The 20852-nt window shown below is 33.4% G+C and overlaps 1 protein-coding gene across 1 annotated transcript in view; it reads left to right on the forward strand.

Moving 5' to 3' along the window:
* The window catches only part of sns (nephrin adhesion molecule sticks and stones), a 328226-nt gene that overhangs the window by 251640 nt on the left and 55734 nt on the right, over window positions 1-20852 (forward strand). The window contains exon 5 of the mRNA XM_077428473.1: window positions 19168-19320. Within this exon, the coding sequence (XP_077284599.1) occupies window positions 19168-19320 (153 nt within the window). The remainder of the gene's footprint in view (window positions 1-19167; window positions 19321-20852) is intronic.

The following is a 20852-nucleotide window of genomic DNA, read 5'->3' on the forward strand; positions in this document are numbered from 1 at the left end:
GCCTGTTCCTCTTGTTCCTGTTGTACCCTGCTCGCGCAAATTAAGCGAGTTTGTACCGTTTACCATGCACCCTTTTTTTATCTTTCGATCTTTGCCTTCTGATATTTGTGTTTTCTGTAATTTAACATTCTGGCTCGTCACGTATACCCGTGTATGAGGTTTGTTTTGGAGAATGCAATATGGTGAATTCGCCTATGTATTGAGTTGCATCTTTGATCACATTCACTTCAGACAGTGTATGTATATAAATATGTAGATTTATTAATGATTAAACGTAAATAAACCAATCAGGAATTAAACTTAACTTGTTGAGTATCCCTTTTAATTTAATTAATTACTAAGTATAATTTGTATAGCTCAGTAGGAAGTAGGAAGGAAAAATAATTCGAAGTTATATGAGTGGTTTCCATCAATTTTCTCGAGTTACCCGAATTGTTAAATTTAACCTAACGAGTTCAATGAACGTTCAATACAACACGCCATATCTCGTCATAGAGACAGCAGTATTTTTCGTAAATATAATATAAGATTTTCTTCCCATTTCCCGTTTTCTACATACGCACATGTATGTGTCCGTATAATGTAACAGACGCATACACATGCGCGAGGAGACGCACACATAAATACGTTTCGTATAAATATATTTATTTTTTTATTGAATGAGATATTCCGATTTGAAATATGCTTTTATCCGCGTACATATTTCATCGGCAGCGAGCGGAAAAATATTTTTCACGGCGACTTCTGTCATGCGTTTGTGTATAGTGGAGGAGAGAAAGCGCCGCTTGCCGTCGGATGCGAGTGCGTGTGCGTGCCCTGGCTGGAGTCTTAAGGGTTAACCCTCTGGCTGCGGCGTGGATCCGTCTTCGAAAAATTACGCTAGACACGCGAAAATCTCGCGGGACGACAACGGCAACGGCAAAAGTTTATTTTGGAGCTATCGATCCCCCCCCGGCTGGCTGGTTGGGGCACACGTATATCGCGCGCGGCGTATACGGCCAGGATAAAGAGGCTGCGTATCCAAGGCGACGACCGGGCTTCGAATCCCGCAACGTGTAATATATTATCTCATTTTCCTTTCCGCCGTTTCACCTGGAGAAATAATCAAAGGCTCGTTGTTGGGGTAATCTAATATCTAAGGAAATTCTACACGTGAGTTATTTACCTAATTTATACTAACGATATATAATATTGATAACGCGCACCGCAACGTTATCCCTCGTATGCGTGAATTTTTCCAGTCAAGATTGCTCACTTTTTTCTTTGAAATATGCCTATGTGTGCTTACTGTATACACTTTAAATATTTCGCTATCGCAGTTTTAAATAATCGTGGTTTAATCTTAAAACTCTGTATTCAAAATTAAGAACATATTTTTTATATGATTTTTATTCTTTTTTTTTCATCCCGTACGCTTCTAAAGTTAGGAAAGGTTTCGTCAGCGTTTTTTGCTTACAATGCATTTCTTTCAAAAAATAAATTTTCAATTAAGCTTAATTATTATTCAAAAAATTGTCACAGTATTCATTCAGTTCTACATGATTATTTATTTATTTAATAATACTTGAGAAAGATGGCATAGCCGATGAACCCAAGAGATTTGTTAATACATTAGTTTCAATACAAAAAACGCAAAATAACATAAAAAACAAAAAAAAAACGAAATGAAATATAAAGGAATAACTACTAAAACCAATATCTTTTAAGAAAGTCATGAAGTTTATTTTTAAAAAGATTTAGGTTACTAGAAGTTTATAATGCGTTGGATTGACTATCCCAATTTTAACCACTATTTAAAAAAAACGATCGGATAAGAGATAAGAGGTTTGTAAAAAAAAGGATTCTCCAATTATTTTGAAGTAAATTTTTTTTTTCGATTCTGATAGTATGGCCACAGATGAGTATTATTGTTAAACGTAAGGATGTTAATCATAAGATATAATTTTAATCATAAGATACAAGACTTTAATTAGATCGCCTCTCATTCTTTTCGTCTCCAAAGTGGAAATATTCATCCTTTTCTTCTCATATCGTGTGAAAGTGATTTAAGTTCTGAAGGCAGTTTTTGTAATTCGTCGTTGGACCTTAAAGATATTTTTCTCTATTTTATTTGAGAGAGTTTATGTCCTTTGCGTATTATTTATACCTGTTTTTTTTTGAACCACACGGATACGATTATTATTCCTGTGATACTCTTTACATCTCTCAATACAGTCTCGCCAAGGGCATTCTTGTCGTTCCTTTTTCCATACGTACAAGTTTATATGTATGTACATATGTAAATACATACGTAGGGCATATTTACTGTATATAATAAGGGTTTGTATAGGGACTAAATATCATACGTAGCATGTTATACCTTTGAGCATTTTTTAAATACAAAACAATGCATGAAAACAACGTTAATGTTGAAAAATACATGAACATGTGGATGTTTATTTTTAAATTTACATTGAATACAGATTAACCTTCGTCGAGTAAGCCGTTTTCCTATTACAGTTTTCCTCGAAAACTCGACTTGTGCTCATCCTTTGGTCAATCCATTGATATGTTTTTATTCTTTTGGCCAACGTCAATCCAATCCTATATCCTTTGTGTCGGAAAATTCTTCGGGACAACATTGAAAAATCATCCTTCGGCTCTTTCATATGACGCAACAATGCATTGTGCTCCTTAGGAGAAAGCGCATATGCTGTATTTTCGAATGAATGTACTTCCAATCGTGTATGTTCCCACATCGAACAAATAAATAAATAAATCTCCAATAGAAAATTGTATTTTCAATAAATTCTCACAAAGCTACTTATCTTTGCATGTTTGACGTTCAATTTAAAATTTCTCTTACAGATTGTCATCAACATCATTCAATATTTAATCATGTTTAGTTTTACTAATATTACCACTTAATTTTAAAATACTGAGAATTTGTTTCTTATCGTCAAATAAACAATAATATGTAGGTTTGGCTTTATAAAATACAAGTATAAAATTATTTTATTTTTACAATTGTCTTACATTTAAATCATTTAATCGGCATTATGGATCTAGAAAAAAAAAAGTTTATACTAATAATATTTTTATACATACACATTATACATACATATGAACATATTTCCTTCTCAGTATTTTTGGTTTAAACTTATTTTTTATATAAATGAAACTGTACCAAAAATTACATATGCCTACGTCGTTGAATGTTGAAAATAAAAAAAATCATTTGGAGTTATATTTAAAGGAGCAGCATGGTTGTGTTCAAATGTTGAAAACTCTTCGAAAAAAGACATAAACATTTTCATAACCTTGTGCGGACGTTACGACATCTTCCTGGCAGCAGCGATAAAAAACCTTTTCGGTAGATTATTTTTTAACCCCTTTCCCGTCCCGCCCGGAAAACTTACGCATATTTAAACGCTTGATATGTGCGGCGAATGTGTCGGTGATTTTCGCTTTTATTGTTGGCAATTATTCGCGTAACGCTTTTACGATCGCAGGACCGTTCCGTCGAATAACCTTTTCCCGCCGGCCGCTCCCTACAATGGCGCACAACAATGACAAAAAGTCAATAAAGCCTTCGCCGATGACCGGCGAGGATTAATAAGGACGCGCACGGGCGTGCCTACCTGGAAATTTAAACGTGCGCCAACAAAGCGAAGCGGAATTAAACGCGGTCAAAAGGTTACCGTTTTTAGCGACTTTTAATTGCGTCATAAGTCACTTTGCACGCGCTCGCTTCTACCTTTTGTATTTTACGCGCTTTTAAGCCTTGTCTTTATACCAAATGGAATTCAATATCGTTTCAATTGAAAGAATCTCTAACAATAATTATTTTCGTTGGAATTTTGCGATTCAAATCCAATTAAAATAATTCAATTTAATAATATATTATTTCATCAAATTGGATATTAATTTCAAATTTGATAATTTCATATTTATACGAAACTTTTCTAAATGCGATATATTTTCATTATAACACAATTTTACGTTTTTTTAACATTTTCTATATAAATAATTGAATATATGTATGTATGTACATACATTCATATAAAGGGTGGTACCTATAGAAAAGGATTCGGGACATCGTCATCCATTCACTACATAGTCTAATCCTTTCTTTGTTCAACTAACAACCATAGTATGTAAACGCATTGCGCTATTCAGAGGTAATTAATTTGTAAAATGTGCCAATATCTCAAACTTATGCAGAAATTAATAGAAGTAATAAGAACGTTACTGAAAAATATGTTTATTTAATTAATTATTGAAATATCAGAATTCTTTTTTTAACTTTTACTACTAATCCAACACTAAGCTTTCAATAACCAAAATTAACTAGTTGTTTTACATACTAACAAAATTTATTCGTTAACAGTATCTTCGTAAATATTATTAAATTCTTATACATATAATCGGAGATATTCACGTGAATTTCTGTATCGTTCTCGTCTTTAACACAATGAGTGAAGTGAACGCTAGACTGCAAATGGGTTTGTACAAATTTAGAACGGATTAAACGCGTCCACTGATGGATTTATAGTGAACCCCCACGTCCATGTGTATTATTGGCGATTGGTCTTCCATTATCCAATATCCAACGTCCGCTGATATTGAATTATGACTCGGCTACAATCTACTCCTACAGCGTTGTCCGATACACTCATCCCTTACAATTAATATAATTAAACACGATTCACTGGAATAAATCACCCGTGGGTATTTTATTGCGTCAACTGGGTGATTTTTCACTGAGAAATATTTTATTATTATAATAATTTAAAATGAAGACTCACTCCTACATTGCGTGTATTGGTAAACAAGTCGTAATTGGGTTGTTTGTTGGAGAGGGGTTAACGTATTTTCCATCGTTTTGTTTACATTATATTACCTTTATGGAGTCTAATAATGTTTCGCTAATTGCGAGAGGGGAATATGATTAGTATAGCAGCTGCGGAAATATAATCTTTTCAAGCTTGTGCTTTTCTAATACGCTAAGCACCATTTGAATACAATCCTGGTAATACCTTTGAAGTGTTTCGGCGAAAATATACACTAGGTGGAGTATCTAATTGTCGCTTTAATTAGAGAGAAAAGCTGCAAAAGTTTTTCGCCCACTTGCTTTAAGATGAATGAATTTTACCTACAAATAATGTGGGTAGAGAGGATTCGTTCTCATTATTTGCGGTTTTGATGTTTGCGTTTACTTTAATTTTCCCTTTTTGACGTTTGCGGGTTTGCCATATACTTATATTCGATTTATGTCTGTGCATCGAATTTGAAATAGCATTAAATATTTAATTTGATGATTTATTTTTAATATTATCAATTTATGAGATATTTATAATATAATAAAATTATAAATTTAGCAGAAAATTTTCCGAAAATATTTTCTAATCCAAATCCGCTGATTATACGTACAATGTACATATGTTGTATTTATTTTAACCAAAACCTGGAACAGAGTACATACATACATGTATATGCCTATACATACATATATTAGGGAGTCCAATTAGCGTATTGCCAATTATCGGAATTTTAAATCAAAAAAGTGAACTACTTTTTTTGTACTAAATAAATTTAACCAAACGCTATATTATATATTGCACAAAAAGGGTGTGAATGGTTATTAATTACTTATAAATTAATAATTTATAAACGAATAAAAAAAAAATATTTTTGCTATTCATTGTTTAAGAAAATAACAGTGAAGAAACCCAAATGAATTCACTCTATTGGCCTATACTTTTCTTTTATACCGATTTTTTTCTTTTTATCAAAAAAGTCGTTTCCTATCTCACAATTTTTTTTTTTTTCATATGTTTATTTCTAATAGCTAATGAAAGCCTTTCTTTTACTGATAACACACATTAAGTCGTAGATGGCACTATTGCAATATACTTGTAAATCCGTTCTATAATTTCTAATATTATTTTCATTTTTGTATTTATTTTCTTGGATGAAGCACTGGGTCGGACCAGTGTTGCCAGAAGATAAAATAAAGGAGTGGAATGTGCTAAAATGCAACGAATATGTTTTCTTGATTTACCTGTAAAAGGAATAATTTACCTAGATGTTTACTAACCAAATTAAATTAAAATTGTAAAATAGAAAATGATCAGTAGATCAGTAGCTATTAAAATAGATATAAGATGTATTGTGAACATAATTTCGTAATAATAAAAAGCATTTAAAAATCAAAATCAAACCTAGCTGTTTTTCGGGCCATTACCGGTAATGGACTCCTTAATGAATGTATGTATGTATGTATTTTGTGTTCAGTTTAAAATCTTCATTCTTTCTTGTCTTCTCACTTTATTGACAATAGAAAAATTTAAATGATATCAAGTAACTGAAAACTAACAATATACAGACTATATTATAGACTGTTTCTAGCAATATATAGACTAAATATAGATAATATATAGAATATATCTAGCAGTATATCTAATATATAATTTCGAAAGGGACTTTGTAACTATGTACATATGTAAGGTTTGTTGGGAACATCGAAAAAAAATCAAAGTTTCTATGATTCAAATAAATTTAGTAAAAAAACAAATGAATGTTTACTATTAGATTGTTTTGCCATGTTTAAATTGTTTATATTACAAATATCGAGCGAAGCCGGGTAAAACCACTAGTAGACTATATATAGACAATATTATACTTTTGCCTAGCTATCATTTAAATGGGATGTTGACAATTCAAACTTACTCGTATTTACAGACATTTTTTGAAGTAAAACTTCTTTCCGGACGGTGTGGTGCAGTGAGTTAATTAAACGCGTCACGAAAATTTGCAAGCTGAAATTTGCAAGCGGCTCCCCATTTTCTCATTAGCATTCTTTCATGCTCTGCTTGTGAATTACCTCATACACCTAACCTGTTTCTTACCTCATGCGTATATATTAGTGCTTCCAATCCCGGAAGGTTACTTCAGCACCGGGATTGCGGTGCTGGGAATTTCCGATCCCGGGATCCCGGTGCTAGCACCGGGATTTTAAATGTATAAGCAAAAAAGTTCAATTGCATGTTTTCATATTTCAAAAAGGTTCAATTGCATTTTGCAAACTCTCCCGATGTTTCACACAAAAAATACTCCCATATTGGCCTACTAATTTTGAGAGTTTGGCTACATTATTAAAATTTTCGGTTCGCATCCATAAGTTTCTAAGATTAAATAAAACCATTTACATCCGAAAATGTAATTAAATAAGGTAAAAACAATTGCTTGATTCATTGATTCGTTTTTTACAAATATTTTGTACAGTCTTTTATTATAATTCATCGAAACAATCCACCTAATAATAAAATACTCCAATTACATTTACTTTTTGTGAAAAATTCGGATGTGACCATCAATATGACTTTATCTATGTATTTGAGGAATATAAGATGGATAAAAAACAAAATTCGATAATCGAACATATGAACATATGTGTGAACGTGTATGTACATACATATGTACATACACGTACCGGCTATGAGCATTTTCAATCCAAATTGAATACAAATATAGGAAAACTTACCCAAGACTAAAGTTCTACTTCCGGCTTACGAATTCCAACCAAAACCTTATCAACTCTATGTTAGTACACAAAAAATACAAATATAAATTTTCAGCTAAATATGTTTAGGACGTGGAAAGAATCGTTGTCACAACATTTTTGACTTTCCTATGAGGAAAAAATCCCGCTTCCGGTTTATTATATTTAGTGAACGTGATCAGTGGTCGATTCTGAGTTCGAATCAGTTAAAATATGCTTCAAATATCATTGCGGTTGAGCACAGTATCTGCGACACAATACGGCAACGGCAAGCCGGCGTCGAAACGGGTGGCAAACAAATGGAGTATGACTTTCATTGCTCATCCCACCATTGTTCATTATATAATGTTGTTTTATGTTTTTTTCCATATTATTTTTGTAAAAATAATATTTTTAAAGAAATTTCTGCCAGCACCGTAATTCAGACTAGTTTCAGCACCGGGATTCACGGTACCAGAAAACACCGGGATCCCGGGATTGGAAGCCTTAGTATATATGTATGTACATTTTGCTCAAGGAAGTTTCACGTGTGTAGTGTGTGGTGCAAAATACACGTCTGTTATTTTTTAATATTCGTTGAATTTTATTTTAAACTTCGGTAAAGTGAAACAAATTCACGTACATACATATGTACAACCTTGAGACACCTCGCATATATAAATGGGCGTCTTGATTGGGCCGCACCCGCCCGTCTTGTTTACGTTGGGGCTTAACGCGCACCAGATAACACAGAATCTACCCCCACCATACCCATCCCAGATGCTCCTCTCGCGTTCTTAGTTTTACGCAGCGCCTCGCAAATTGCCGTCAAATGAAGTGGAAAGCAGATTTCCTGCTGCGAATTATGTGTGTACACACGACTCGAATAAATTCGACTGGGAATTTTATCGGGATTTTTGCAGGTGTCGTCAACTCTGGATCCGCGAACCGTTCCTCGGCTCATCTTCCCTCTCACCGTTCCCTTGTCCTCGTCGCTTTACCTTCCACACCACTCGACAGGAACCTCGGCTTTTTAATCCATTATTCCGCTCCCATTGTCCATTGTTCCACTTTTGCTTCTCACTTCCTGCGGCCTTTTAGAATACTGAAGGGTGTTCGGTGGGGGAAGAGGGGACGACGGGGTTTGCTAAGACTTAATCGCCAACTTCTCACTTCTAACCCCCCCCCCCTTAAACTTCACCCACGCCTAACTCTACGCCCACCCATCTCTATCCTTTATTTCTTTCGATTCGGTGAAAATGTAGGCCTTTGTTGAAAAGTTGTTATTATTAGTGTCTGCGTTATTATGTCCTCCGCCAGATGAGATTTATAAGCCCGAGCACACGAACCCGATTTAATTAAAACATTCACCACTGCGGAAGGGGGTGGCTTCGAGGTGGGGTGGGTCTCGTCCCGTTTTATGAGTTTTCGGGGCGTTTCGAATTATTTTTGAGGTGCGTTCGTATTATTAAATCGAATGTCAACTCGGTGGGATCGCAAGGTTAATATTACGAGTCCGTTTTGTTTCACAATCCAATGAACACACTGATGCAAATATGCTTTTGTGCTCACTTTTATTTCGTTTTGGGAATGTCCATGACGTATTTTAGTCAGATTTCACTTTTTTTTATCTTCATTTATAAATACATATATGAACCTACAAATGTACGTATATTTGTTTAACGCACCTTATATGCTTCTGACACTTCCATTAGGTATTATGATACTCTCTTAATAGAGTAAGATGTAGAACTTTATCGACGTATGTACATACATATATAAAATTGAATATTTATTTTAGAAATTTCACATACAAATCCTGTGAATAAACAAAAATAAGTTGCGCTCTGATTAATTATTTATATATATATTTCCTTTTGGGTAGTTACCATATAAACACCTTAATGACTGTTATGGGTAATTTATGAATTTTAAAATTTCTATTATTAGTTATTAGAAAATATATTATATATGTATATGTTCTTCTACATGTAAAATTTCTATATATAAAATTCTTTCTGAAGCAACTTAAGCAACGCTATGTTAATATGTATATATGTAGATGATTTTCAAAAGTTTTAGATACATATGTATATTATTGTATGTTACTCACGCCTAATTAATCGTTCTTATAGCCTCCTATATTACTTAAATCTGATATCTAGTAATATTGTTATTAGAGTTTTCTCAGTTTTCTAAAGATGTAATTCATAGTTGAAACTATGATACTATTTTTATTTCATACTTGTATTTAATACATATATGTAGGTATACATATGTATATACATATGTAGAAGCGTGTGGGTTTGAATGAGATGACGGACCGCTCGTTCTCTATAGTGCGTTGATTAAATTTCTTCCCTTTTGATGAGGCTTTTTTCTGCGCGCCCCCACCAATACAACAAAACATCACGCGATTTCGGCACGTCGAATTAATTCGACAAAAGGCTTTCGGGGAATCTCTCCTTCTGAGCGAGGGGTGAGAGTGAAAAAGCGCCCCCGCTTCGACAATAACCGGAGCCGATTTATAAATCAATCGTTGGACGGATGTGCGAGCGCACGGAAAATTCACCAATGCGGGAGATATTCCTTTCGTGGAATTAATGTCTGAATTTCATAGTTATACATTTATATTCATACATACATGCATATAAACATACATAACTGTTTGCATAGCAGATATGCGAAACGCTAATTTATATGAACGTTTGAAGTTACTCATTAAATATTTGTAATTAATGATGAATTTATATACATATGTACTTATACATATAATATATATCCCTGTACGTGTTCAAAATCCATTTTTACATACATACATACAATGATATGTGAATGTATAACCCACAAAATATTTCGCTCAGTCAAACATCAAAATGCTGTGTTTAATTTAGATTTATTATTTAAAACGTTCAAAATGATAAAATTCAAATAATATATGTACGTATAATATTAAGGTACAATATTAATAACCAATCTAAAAAACCTCCCCTTTCTTTCCTGCCTCAAAGACGTCAGGGTCACATTGAACTTCTTCTTACATACATACATATGTATGCAGATAGTTAGTATGTGTATAAAATATACATACATATGTATATTAAAAAGTGATTAAAAAGCGAAAAAAATCTACTTTTCGAAATTTTTGTCGAGATAAATCGACTGGTTGGAGGAACAAGACATTGTTTAAAATCAATAAAAAAAATTTAACGTTCCCTTGATACGAGGATAGACAGAAGTCCATCGATGAAAATCCAAAATTCGCGTTTTTCGCTCCGGCCAAATGTACCTCGCAATTTTATTTTCAGTATCCTTTTTCAAGCTACACATATTTATATTCTGATACTGGCTCTAAATCAACCGTCAAAAATTGGTATTAAAATTTTCTACCGATATTGAGATTGATTTTACTGTAATTCAGTATATAAAAAATATTTACGCTATATTTATGTGTGTATACAAATTATTTAAAGATATTGTCAAAATTTTCTTATTTGAATCTTAATTAAGAAATAGGACTGTTGACCTTCGCTCTAAATAATAATGCGATACAACTAGGCATTACATACATACATACATATGTGAGGTTTTACATCAACCGTATGAGCATGAGCTATCCTCTACGCTCTATGTAAATATTCACAATTGCATGTTACATATGTATGTTTGTATATAGCGAATTTTAATTAAAGTCGTGTACATATACATGTGTATGTATATATATATATATATATATATATATATATATATATATATATATATATATATACATATGTATATGTATATTTGTAATTAATCCGCAATGATTCAACTGCCTTTGTTTCACATATCTGACCGTTGCGGCGCTGTGGCGGCGCTGCGATCGATTTAATTTACGTTTTCGCTCGATTTAATTCGCGCCCTCCATCCCACCCCCGCAAGAGAGATCGGCGCTCATAAATTTTTCTTGTTCAAGATATGCTCTGCGGCCATACACCGCCATGCACGTCCCGCCACGTTTAAATCAATAAATCAGTCAAATGTTCAAATTAAATTTATAGGGCGCCGCCTAAGAAGCGACTCCTCTACCACCCACCGCCACCCATCGCTTCTCACGCACCCCTCAGCCTCGCCGAGAATTCTATGGACGCAGCCAAGGGGACTGGAAATTTATTTTTTCCGTATCATCACTACTGTTTTACATTGATAACAAGCTCGTTAGCGGAGTGTATTATTCATGCCAAGTCTCTAAACATTGATTAAATTTATACGGCACGTGACTTTCGAGACAATTTTCGGCGAATTTTCGTTTCGCCGTCGCGCGTTCTAGGGCGTCTACGCCCTTCTTCCCCCAAAGTAACCCCCTACTTGGCCTGCGAAGCGGAATGTACGTGCATGTAAATTACTTTTGTAGCCCTACCACCCACTCCTACCCGTATTTTTTCAAACCCTCTTTTACACGTTCTTGCACGAAAAACCTACATTTTTCCACCCCGATAATTCTTTTATTGACACATTAAATTGTTCTTCGTAAAATCTTATATATATTACTATATTATACGTGCAATATATTTGAGCCGTCTGAATATATACGAGCTTTAAAAGGCATGTTTATAGATGATATCTGTGCTGAGAAATTGGATTTTTTTCTGTTTTTTTATATATTTTCAATCTAATATAAATTTTGTTCTCGAAAGCTATTTCGCACTGGGTAATATTGCAGTGATAAAATCTGCGTGTATTGTGCAACAGAAATGTAAATAATATAAATGTGTATGAATTGGAACATTTCCAGCTTTCGACGAACACTCTTTAGAATAGTGTGGAGAACCGAAAATCGTCGAAGTCGCTGAACTTCCAATCATCAGATGTATAATAAAATATATAGATCTAGGTCAATTTTATGGAGGCTTTTAAATCGCAGTTATGGGGTGATATAGTGCGCACTTACTGTGTGACGTTATTGTAAAAACATTCTATCACGTTCTGATGATAAAGACGTCATTGTGAATTCTTTGTCGTGATTTTTGGAGATTTCTTGGCGGAAAGTTGGCGACCTTCGCGCCACAATTCGAATTTCATTCGTATTCATGTGATGGTGTCTTGCCCCACCTCCTATCTCCCTTTCGCGAATACTGAATCAAAAATTTCTATTAAATTATGAGCTCAGACTCTTTTCTGATTCTTTGCACCCTCCCCGTAATGCTATTATATTGTACGTTTCTTGCGCCTACTGAAAATATGTACATGCACATTCGTATAGCGCTCTATAGGTTGTTCTTTATTTTCAGTTGACTTCTACATTTCTGCATTTTCTTCATATTTTTAGTGTCAGTTGCAGTAATTGACTTATGCAATGTCTTACATTAAGTTACATTGACGTTTTCTACGAGGTAATGCAGGCATGTAAGAGTATACATAATTTTAAATGTTAACAGTTATTAAGTAACATTGTGTTTGGAATTTGGAATATTCTCCACTTCAGAACCACGGGTAAACATATTTCGATCTGAATTTCTTCTGTAAATGTGTTTAAATGCATGATGAAAGTTCGTTGTGCGATTTTTTTTTTATTTCTCTCTTATAAAAAAGATAATTTTATTTATAATGTACCGGTAAATCCAATTAACCGCCTAAATTGATGTATTATTGTACTTTGAAAGCTTCGATAAATTACAATAGGCCACCTAGTTTAAGAATAAAACCTTTTGTCACTGAATTTTCTCTGTTTTTCCTGTATTTATTTTAATATTACAGAATATTTTTGAAATCCTCAATAAAAATTTTAAAAATTTATCCAAACAGCTTTTTAGGCGAGAATATCCGTATATATTATTATTTTATCTATAACCTAACTTCCCTGGATCGTTAAATATACATAATTCTAAGGATATAAACACATGCTTAAATATACGTATGCATGTGTTCTTTCATGCTATATACACCATCAACTTTTGTACTTAATTTACTTTTAAAAAATTTTTTAACATTTTTTTGGCGTGAAAAATTATCTTACCCGATATATCTATTATTATTCAGAACATCAAATATTTCTTATTGTGAATTTTAAATCTTTTTCTTGAAAAAATTCTTGTAGGAAATATAAAATAATAATTATTTTCCGTGTGAGAAACATGCAATCGAAAATTCTCACACGCTGTTGAGTATACTTCAAAGTGCGTATGGGAGAGGGCCCTGTTTCGAGTGCACGTCTCTAGACAGTTCCGCAACAAAGAGGGGAGACCCCCGAGAACCTGGAAAAGGAACGTGGAAAGTGGAAGAGAACGGAAGTGTGGAAAAGTGGGATATTGAGGAACATGCCCGCATATTAGGAACGTGGTTAAGTGTGGCGCGCCGGATGTCCTCCAAAGCGACACACGTGGATTTTTCTCAATAGCAAGAATACAGGGTTTTCACACAAAGATTGTTCGATTTTATAGCTACCACTTTTTGATTGTATAGACGATTGTACCTCCGATTTACATGTGATGAAACGTACACCGTTCGTTTGCATCCGATCCATTTGTCAAGTCATATCTCTCAAGTCATCAAGTCGTATCTCCGTTGTAGTTTCTTTGAACCATATTATGTGTATTGATATTGATTTTGGCATGTATGCATATTCAATTTCTACTCTAGTAACTATACAGTTTCCATACGAATCCGTGATATCCGCTTATTACTTTGTATTTCCACAATATTCATGGAATCGTATCAAATTCAAATTAATTTGTTGAATGGGATGGTAAACTACGCGTTAAAGGTGTGAATTTTTATTTTGTGTCGTTACTCCGAAGCTTCTATTACAATGAACCATCGATTTCGAAGAAACGTTTCACGTTTTCCGTTCTTGAGTCATGCCACGAAAGAGACCAGCTCACTTCCTCTCATTGTCTTCGGTCACCGTCAGGTTACGCTCCGACAGGTGTTCACCGACAAATTGACGACAAAAGAAATAAATGTCTCGATGAATCATCGCCGACCCCGTTTCAACCTGAAATCTCGTTCAGTTTCTTAATATCCTAAATATAGAATACCATTAAGGCAGGTCGAAATTTTCTAATTTACATAAAAATTATTATTAAATCGAAAACTTTTCACAACAATTATACATATGTAAGTAGATATATTGGAAAAGTGAAAGTCAGTCAAAAAATAACAAGTTGCTATCAGAATGAGAAAATTAAATTTTTTCAAATGGAAAATATTCAAAAAAAAGTCAAAAAAGTCATATTCAAAAAAAGTAGTAGAAAGGATGCCTCTGCCGATCTTTTGTATGTGTTACAGTAAAAGCGTTAACTCTTGCAGATGTATACATTGTGTAGTAAGTGCATACACCAGCTTTAATTTTAACTAATGTTTACAATTTTAGATTGCATAGATACTCTTACTAGACAAAATATACACTGGATAGCATATTCATGAACTTGTCGCTGTTCACCAGTAAATTTTCTGATCAAAGTTTGACAGATAAGCTGGTTTCGACGTTTCTCTTTCAATGAATTTTAATTACTTTATTATTATATAATTTTAATAATCTATGATTATTTTAATAGAATGGAACCGATTCTATTAAAATAATCAATTTGTTGTTGAATTGACACGAAATAGATAATATTTAACAAGATTCGATCTACTGTATTAGTTTGTACTGTACTACATCCGTATTACCTACCATTTTAGGTTAGTGAAGTTATGTAGTTAAAGCTTATGTCAGATTAAACTTCGTGTGTACACTGTTACTAGATGATTTTAACGATGCATAAACATACTAGACAATGTACATATGTATACATCGGCGAGCTTTATATGTACTCTTACTGTAACATATGCAAACTGAAAAACAGACAACAGAAATTTCATCAACGATTTCGATCGATATTGTATTCGTGTTGGCGATAATTTGTTTATTTTATAAGCGATGTGTATGTAATTTGTATGGCATTAATTTTATTTACAATTAATCACGGTTCTTATTTTACTTTAAGTTATCCGTGTATTTATATTTGTAATGTAATTTCACACCGATTGAACATACTCATTTACTCCTGAATTTTTCACGAACATGATACATGTTTGTTTATACCTACATACACGTGTACGATTTCTATCAAAACATCGTACTCCAAAAATAACCGAATCGAATTTTCCGTAAACAAAAACAACAATTCCAACCCCTGAAAACACCAACGGCTATTTGCACGTCAGTGGTACCCATAAACCGACCTAAAATAATGCTTGTGTAATCACATACATATGTACATACATACGTACATAATTTGATTAAGGCAGAAAGATCTTTATGCAAATATACATTTATCATTTTTGCAAACAATTCAACGCTTGTGGAACAGTTAAACAAATCGTTTTTAACAAATCAAAAAAAAACGTTTCAAAGGATTCAATGTTTTATCACGATGCAGTTGCAAGTTTGTGCACTCAATACGATCACATGAGTGCATACATACTGAATTGTTCAAGCTCAAACCCACATTTCTCTTGACACTTGAAGTACTAGACAGAGTGACACATTTGAATGTATGCGGTATGGCCACCGCCAAATCTGCCCTATTTTCATACATCATTTAGATATGTTTGTACGCGGCGCAGTTGCGGTGGGCGTACGGGCTTTTGTGCGCCGCCGCGCGCACGAGGTTAAAGCGAAATTTTGCAGTCAGCCAGCGTAAACACTAATTATCATGGAAATTTCGGGGCTCAAAACATTAAGCGAGGGTCGTATCCCCTGACGTGCGCCATATTTCACGAGGATTTTTCAGGAGCAGCTCACACCCCCGCGACGCAAATCGATCTTTGATGTCGAAAGAAAACGCGCGCCTCGCTTCTGGCGAAATAGTAAAGTCAAAGGTCACGAGGTCCTCTCTGGGATATGAACGAAATCGTTCGCTGGCACTGTACCAAGTCGAACCTTTTCCTCTGCATGCAAAGCGTTCTAATTTGAGCTTCCAATGTGGACGATGAGTTTGATTACTGTTTAATCTCAATTAAACTTTTACGTTGTTGATTCGCTCCGAAAGGTACTAAAAAGCTACTGGAGTGTATATTTCTAATCCAGATGCTGTATATACATACATATGTACAATTGTAGAGTTTGCTAAAAAGTGTTTCGTATATTATCTTATATTCTCTCTCAGTTAAGGACTGCACTTAGTCGACTATCGTTTTTGCAGTTTTTCTTTATAGTATGCATTCAATAATTAAATAATTCAATGTTAATATACATTTTAACCAGTAGCATATATGTACATATGTGCTAGTGGTTAGCATACAATGCTTTCTAACCATGTGCTCACAGGTTCAATCCCACCGGTTGCTGTTGGCCAGACCTTGAATATATGACTTCTGGTTGAAAGTTTCCTATTCAAGTTTACCTATTTATTTGATTTAATTGAAACGGTTCCACTAATTGGCTGCCTTTTTCCCATTCATAGGGAATTTCTTCTTCCTTTTTTTCCATTCATAGGGTTTGTCATAGGGTCCAAAATAATTCCGGGCCCAAACTAGAAAAAAAAGATCTGTATGACAAACTAGAAAAAAGATCTTTTATGATATTAAAAGATTTTATACGGCAAGAATGAATATTTTTAATGTGTGAAAAATCTATCAGAACTATTAGAAAAATACCTATATGTTGGTTGCTATTTTTTAAAATAATTGATTAAGAAAGTATGATATAGCAGGTATGATTTCCGACACGGGGCTCCTAGAACATTACCTCGGCTCCCGCCTCTCGTTGGCCCTGGATGTCTCTGTGGATGTTAATTCATATTTTTATTTTCGTAAAAATGGAATAAGTATACATACATAAATATATACTTTGCTAATATTGGGAAGACCTTAAATTTTTCAGTATTTGGATTAAATGTAAATAAATAATTATCAAATGAAATAAACAAAATCTAACTACGTATTTAAAAAAAGATTTTAAAAATGAGGGTACATGCAAAATATGAACATATTAAAAATGTATCATACCACATATAAAAATAAACATATAAAAACATCATAGAAATATGTACCTACATATTAAATTTAGTTTATTGCAATATTAACTACAATGCTCAATTTTAAGCTCTTGACAACTATTGTTATTTTCAATAAATTTTAGGGATTATTCTATACCCGATACCGTACTATTTGTACATATTTATAATATATAATATATCTTGGCTTCTAAGGTTACCGAACCGCGCTAATCTTCAGGGAACTTCAAGCTCATTAGTATGTAAAGCTCGACTTTGAAGCTTTCTAAACTAACGTAAATAATCGCAGTTCAAGGTTACATCTGTTAAACAAACAAATAAACCACACTATTTGTGTAAACAACAAAAAAATAACAATAATTTACGATGCTAAATTATCTAATGTGCTGCGTGCGAGTGCGAATCGCAGCAGTTTCATGAAATATTAAGACGCCCAGACTCGTGTGAACCTTAGATATATTTTCGGTGTTGCTTGTGTCCCTTAGGGACATTTCTTGCGTATCACACATCTTCTCTAGCCGTCTTCTCCCTTTTATATATTATACATCGCACCTACAATTCTTTAGTTGTACGTAGCTTAGTATACATATGTATGTATGTATATATGTATTTTCTTGATTCCGTAGGACAGTGAAGACGAGTAGAGACCTCAGGGCGAAATTGATTTACATAATTCGGACTTTGTTTTAAACGCGTCGCTTTGAATAATAACAGTCTTCTCTGGGGATTCAAAGAAATACACGGAATCTACTAAAGAAAACAAAATAAAGTGGAAATACGAAACTTAGTGAAATAATATTTAGGTATGTTATATCTACAATATACCAGTTGAAGTGGTACAACTATATATGTAATGTTGTCATAAGGGAATAATTTTTAGAAAGTGGCACAATTATTATTGAATTTATCATGTGTGTCAAGCCAGAGTGTATAATTTGATATTTTTCAATCATATTATACATATATGCCAAAATGCAGTTGGAAAGCTCTGATGTTGCGTTTCGCCTATGTATATTATTGTTGCTAATGGAAAAGCTCGGTTAACCGCCAGCGTATGTTCGGGCACGTTGTATTACAATTATGTTTATTTGTAAAAATCGTCAAGATATTAAAACGCAAAACACAAAAACAATAATCGCCCGCCTATTTTGCATCCCTTTGAATATTAAGTCCTCATAATGGCCTGCGGTACGAGAATAAAAATAACGAAAAAAAAAATTTGCACAGAGGAGAAGACCCGTTTTGTACGAAAAAAGGATTTCTCCCACTTGTTTATTCTCGTTTCCACCGATTTGAATACAATTAGCCCCTGGCAAGGTACCCGCACATACCCTCCTCCCCTGTGCTTTCGGTCTGGGCCTCGGGCAATTAGTGTGGTGGGGGAGAGAAAACACCCGACACCGTAAAATAGATCTTTAATTATTTTCTTTTCTCCTCTTTTGCACGGTATGGATTTTTTTATATTTTTTCAGGCCATTCCGCAACCACCGAACGACACGAAAGTCCTTAAGCTTTCTCTCTTCTAAGCGAAAATACATGCCCTATTCTCTCACCCCCCATTTCCCTTCTTTATCATTTCAAAGCGACGTTCTTATCGTTGCACAATTTCCCTCTCGTTCCTATGTTCTTGTACTACTTTTTAACGAATACTTTGTTTCTTTACAGCTCCTCCGACTTCTGTCGACATATTAGGCTATGCTCCCAATTCGAAGATCGAAATTCAAGAAAATCTAGAGCTGACGCTCGAGTGCCAAGCGCGGAGTTCAAAACCGGCAGCTAGACTCGTTTGGTATAGAGGACGAGAAGAACTCAAAATTGGTAAGTTTTGCCTTAATTTAAGTACTACATAACCAATAATTTTCTTTATACAAATAAAGCTATAGGGAAACTGAATTAACTTACTATGGGCCGTAAGCACAAACTGTTGTTTTTAATAAAACTTCATTCAAATGTCGTCAAAACAGCGTGTGTTTTTAAATCCTCCAAACTTCATACAAAAACAAAATAATTATTTAAAAGATTTATTTTCAAACTTCTATTTATAGATATCGATTATTCAAAATATTGATAAATAAATTTTAAATATATATATATATATATATATATATATATATATATATATATATATATATATATATATATATATATATATATATATATATATATATATATATATATGGTTTAAAGCTTGCCTTTTTTCTAAGGAATTGATCGATAATATTCCAAAATAATAATATTCAGAAAAGATTTCTAATCCCCAGATAATGAAATTGACTGGTTTCTTCTCGCGTAGCATACATATTTCTCAAATTGAATTTTTAATTTAAATGAATAACACAGTGAGCTTTAAAATAGATAACGTTTATTACTTGAAAATATATTGAAATGTATGTACATACATACATATTGTTTGAGAAACACTGATCTAATAATTCACACGGTCGAAGACAACTATAGTAAAGTTGAATTCCTATTTTTAATTTAATTGATAAAAAAGTTTAGGAGGTATGTTTAATTTCCAAACCTGTTATTTTTACCAATGCTTTGCGAAAAATACGCGGACTCTCGTAGAGAGTTTTCAGAAAATTCGGACAGTCCATAATGAGTTAAAAAAAAGAAGTTATTTCAATTTTTGATTTTAATTTTTATTAATAAATTTAACGAAAAGAATGGTCAGTCAAAAAATTGTCATATACTTCACTTCGATATACTTCCACATATGTATGTATGTACATACATTAATATATCTCAATATACATACATACACCACATAAAGTATTGTGTGTCTGTAAATCGTTGAGATGTAAAGGAATAAATACGTTAAATTTGTTTTTGAACGAATTTGAGTCCATTATATTCGAAAATATGTCTTTTATAATTGCATCGTTAAAACTTGGTAACGGAAATTTTCTTTGGCGAGTTGTAGCGGTAATATTCCACGCGAATGAACTAATTATACATCTTCGTTCGCTGCGCTACAAAATGCGCTCTCGCCACAATGAACTGTCACAGCTTTACTCTCTTCCTGTATTTTTCGCCGTCGTTGCTTTTATTTTCGCCTATTTCTCGTTTTATCGCTGTCGCTGGTGTTGTTGAGCTCTGTTTTATCGCTTTTGTTTTATTTTTGAAAAACTAATTTTATGATTAATCTTCGGCCACTTGTCTCTCAGCGCGCGCGAATAATAAAATACCTTTAATATATTTTTCGTACGTATTAAATTAAATTTTCGCGCAATTTCTCGCCCCTTTCATGATTAATCCTTGCAGTGTTGCACCGCACAATTTTTCACTTTATTATCTTGTCTGGACAAAGACTTGAACGTTTATATTTTTTTCTCTGAAAGTAACAT

Source organism: Arctopsyche grandis, chromosome 3 (genome assembly GCF_051622035.1).
Source record: "Arctopsyche grandis isolate Sample6627 chromosome 3, ASM5162203v2, whole genome shotgun sequence".
In the NCBI taxonomy this organism is placed as follows: Eukaryota; Metazoa; Arthropoda; class Insecta; order Trichoptera; family Hydropsychidae; genus Arctopsyche; species Arctopsyche grandis.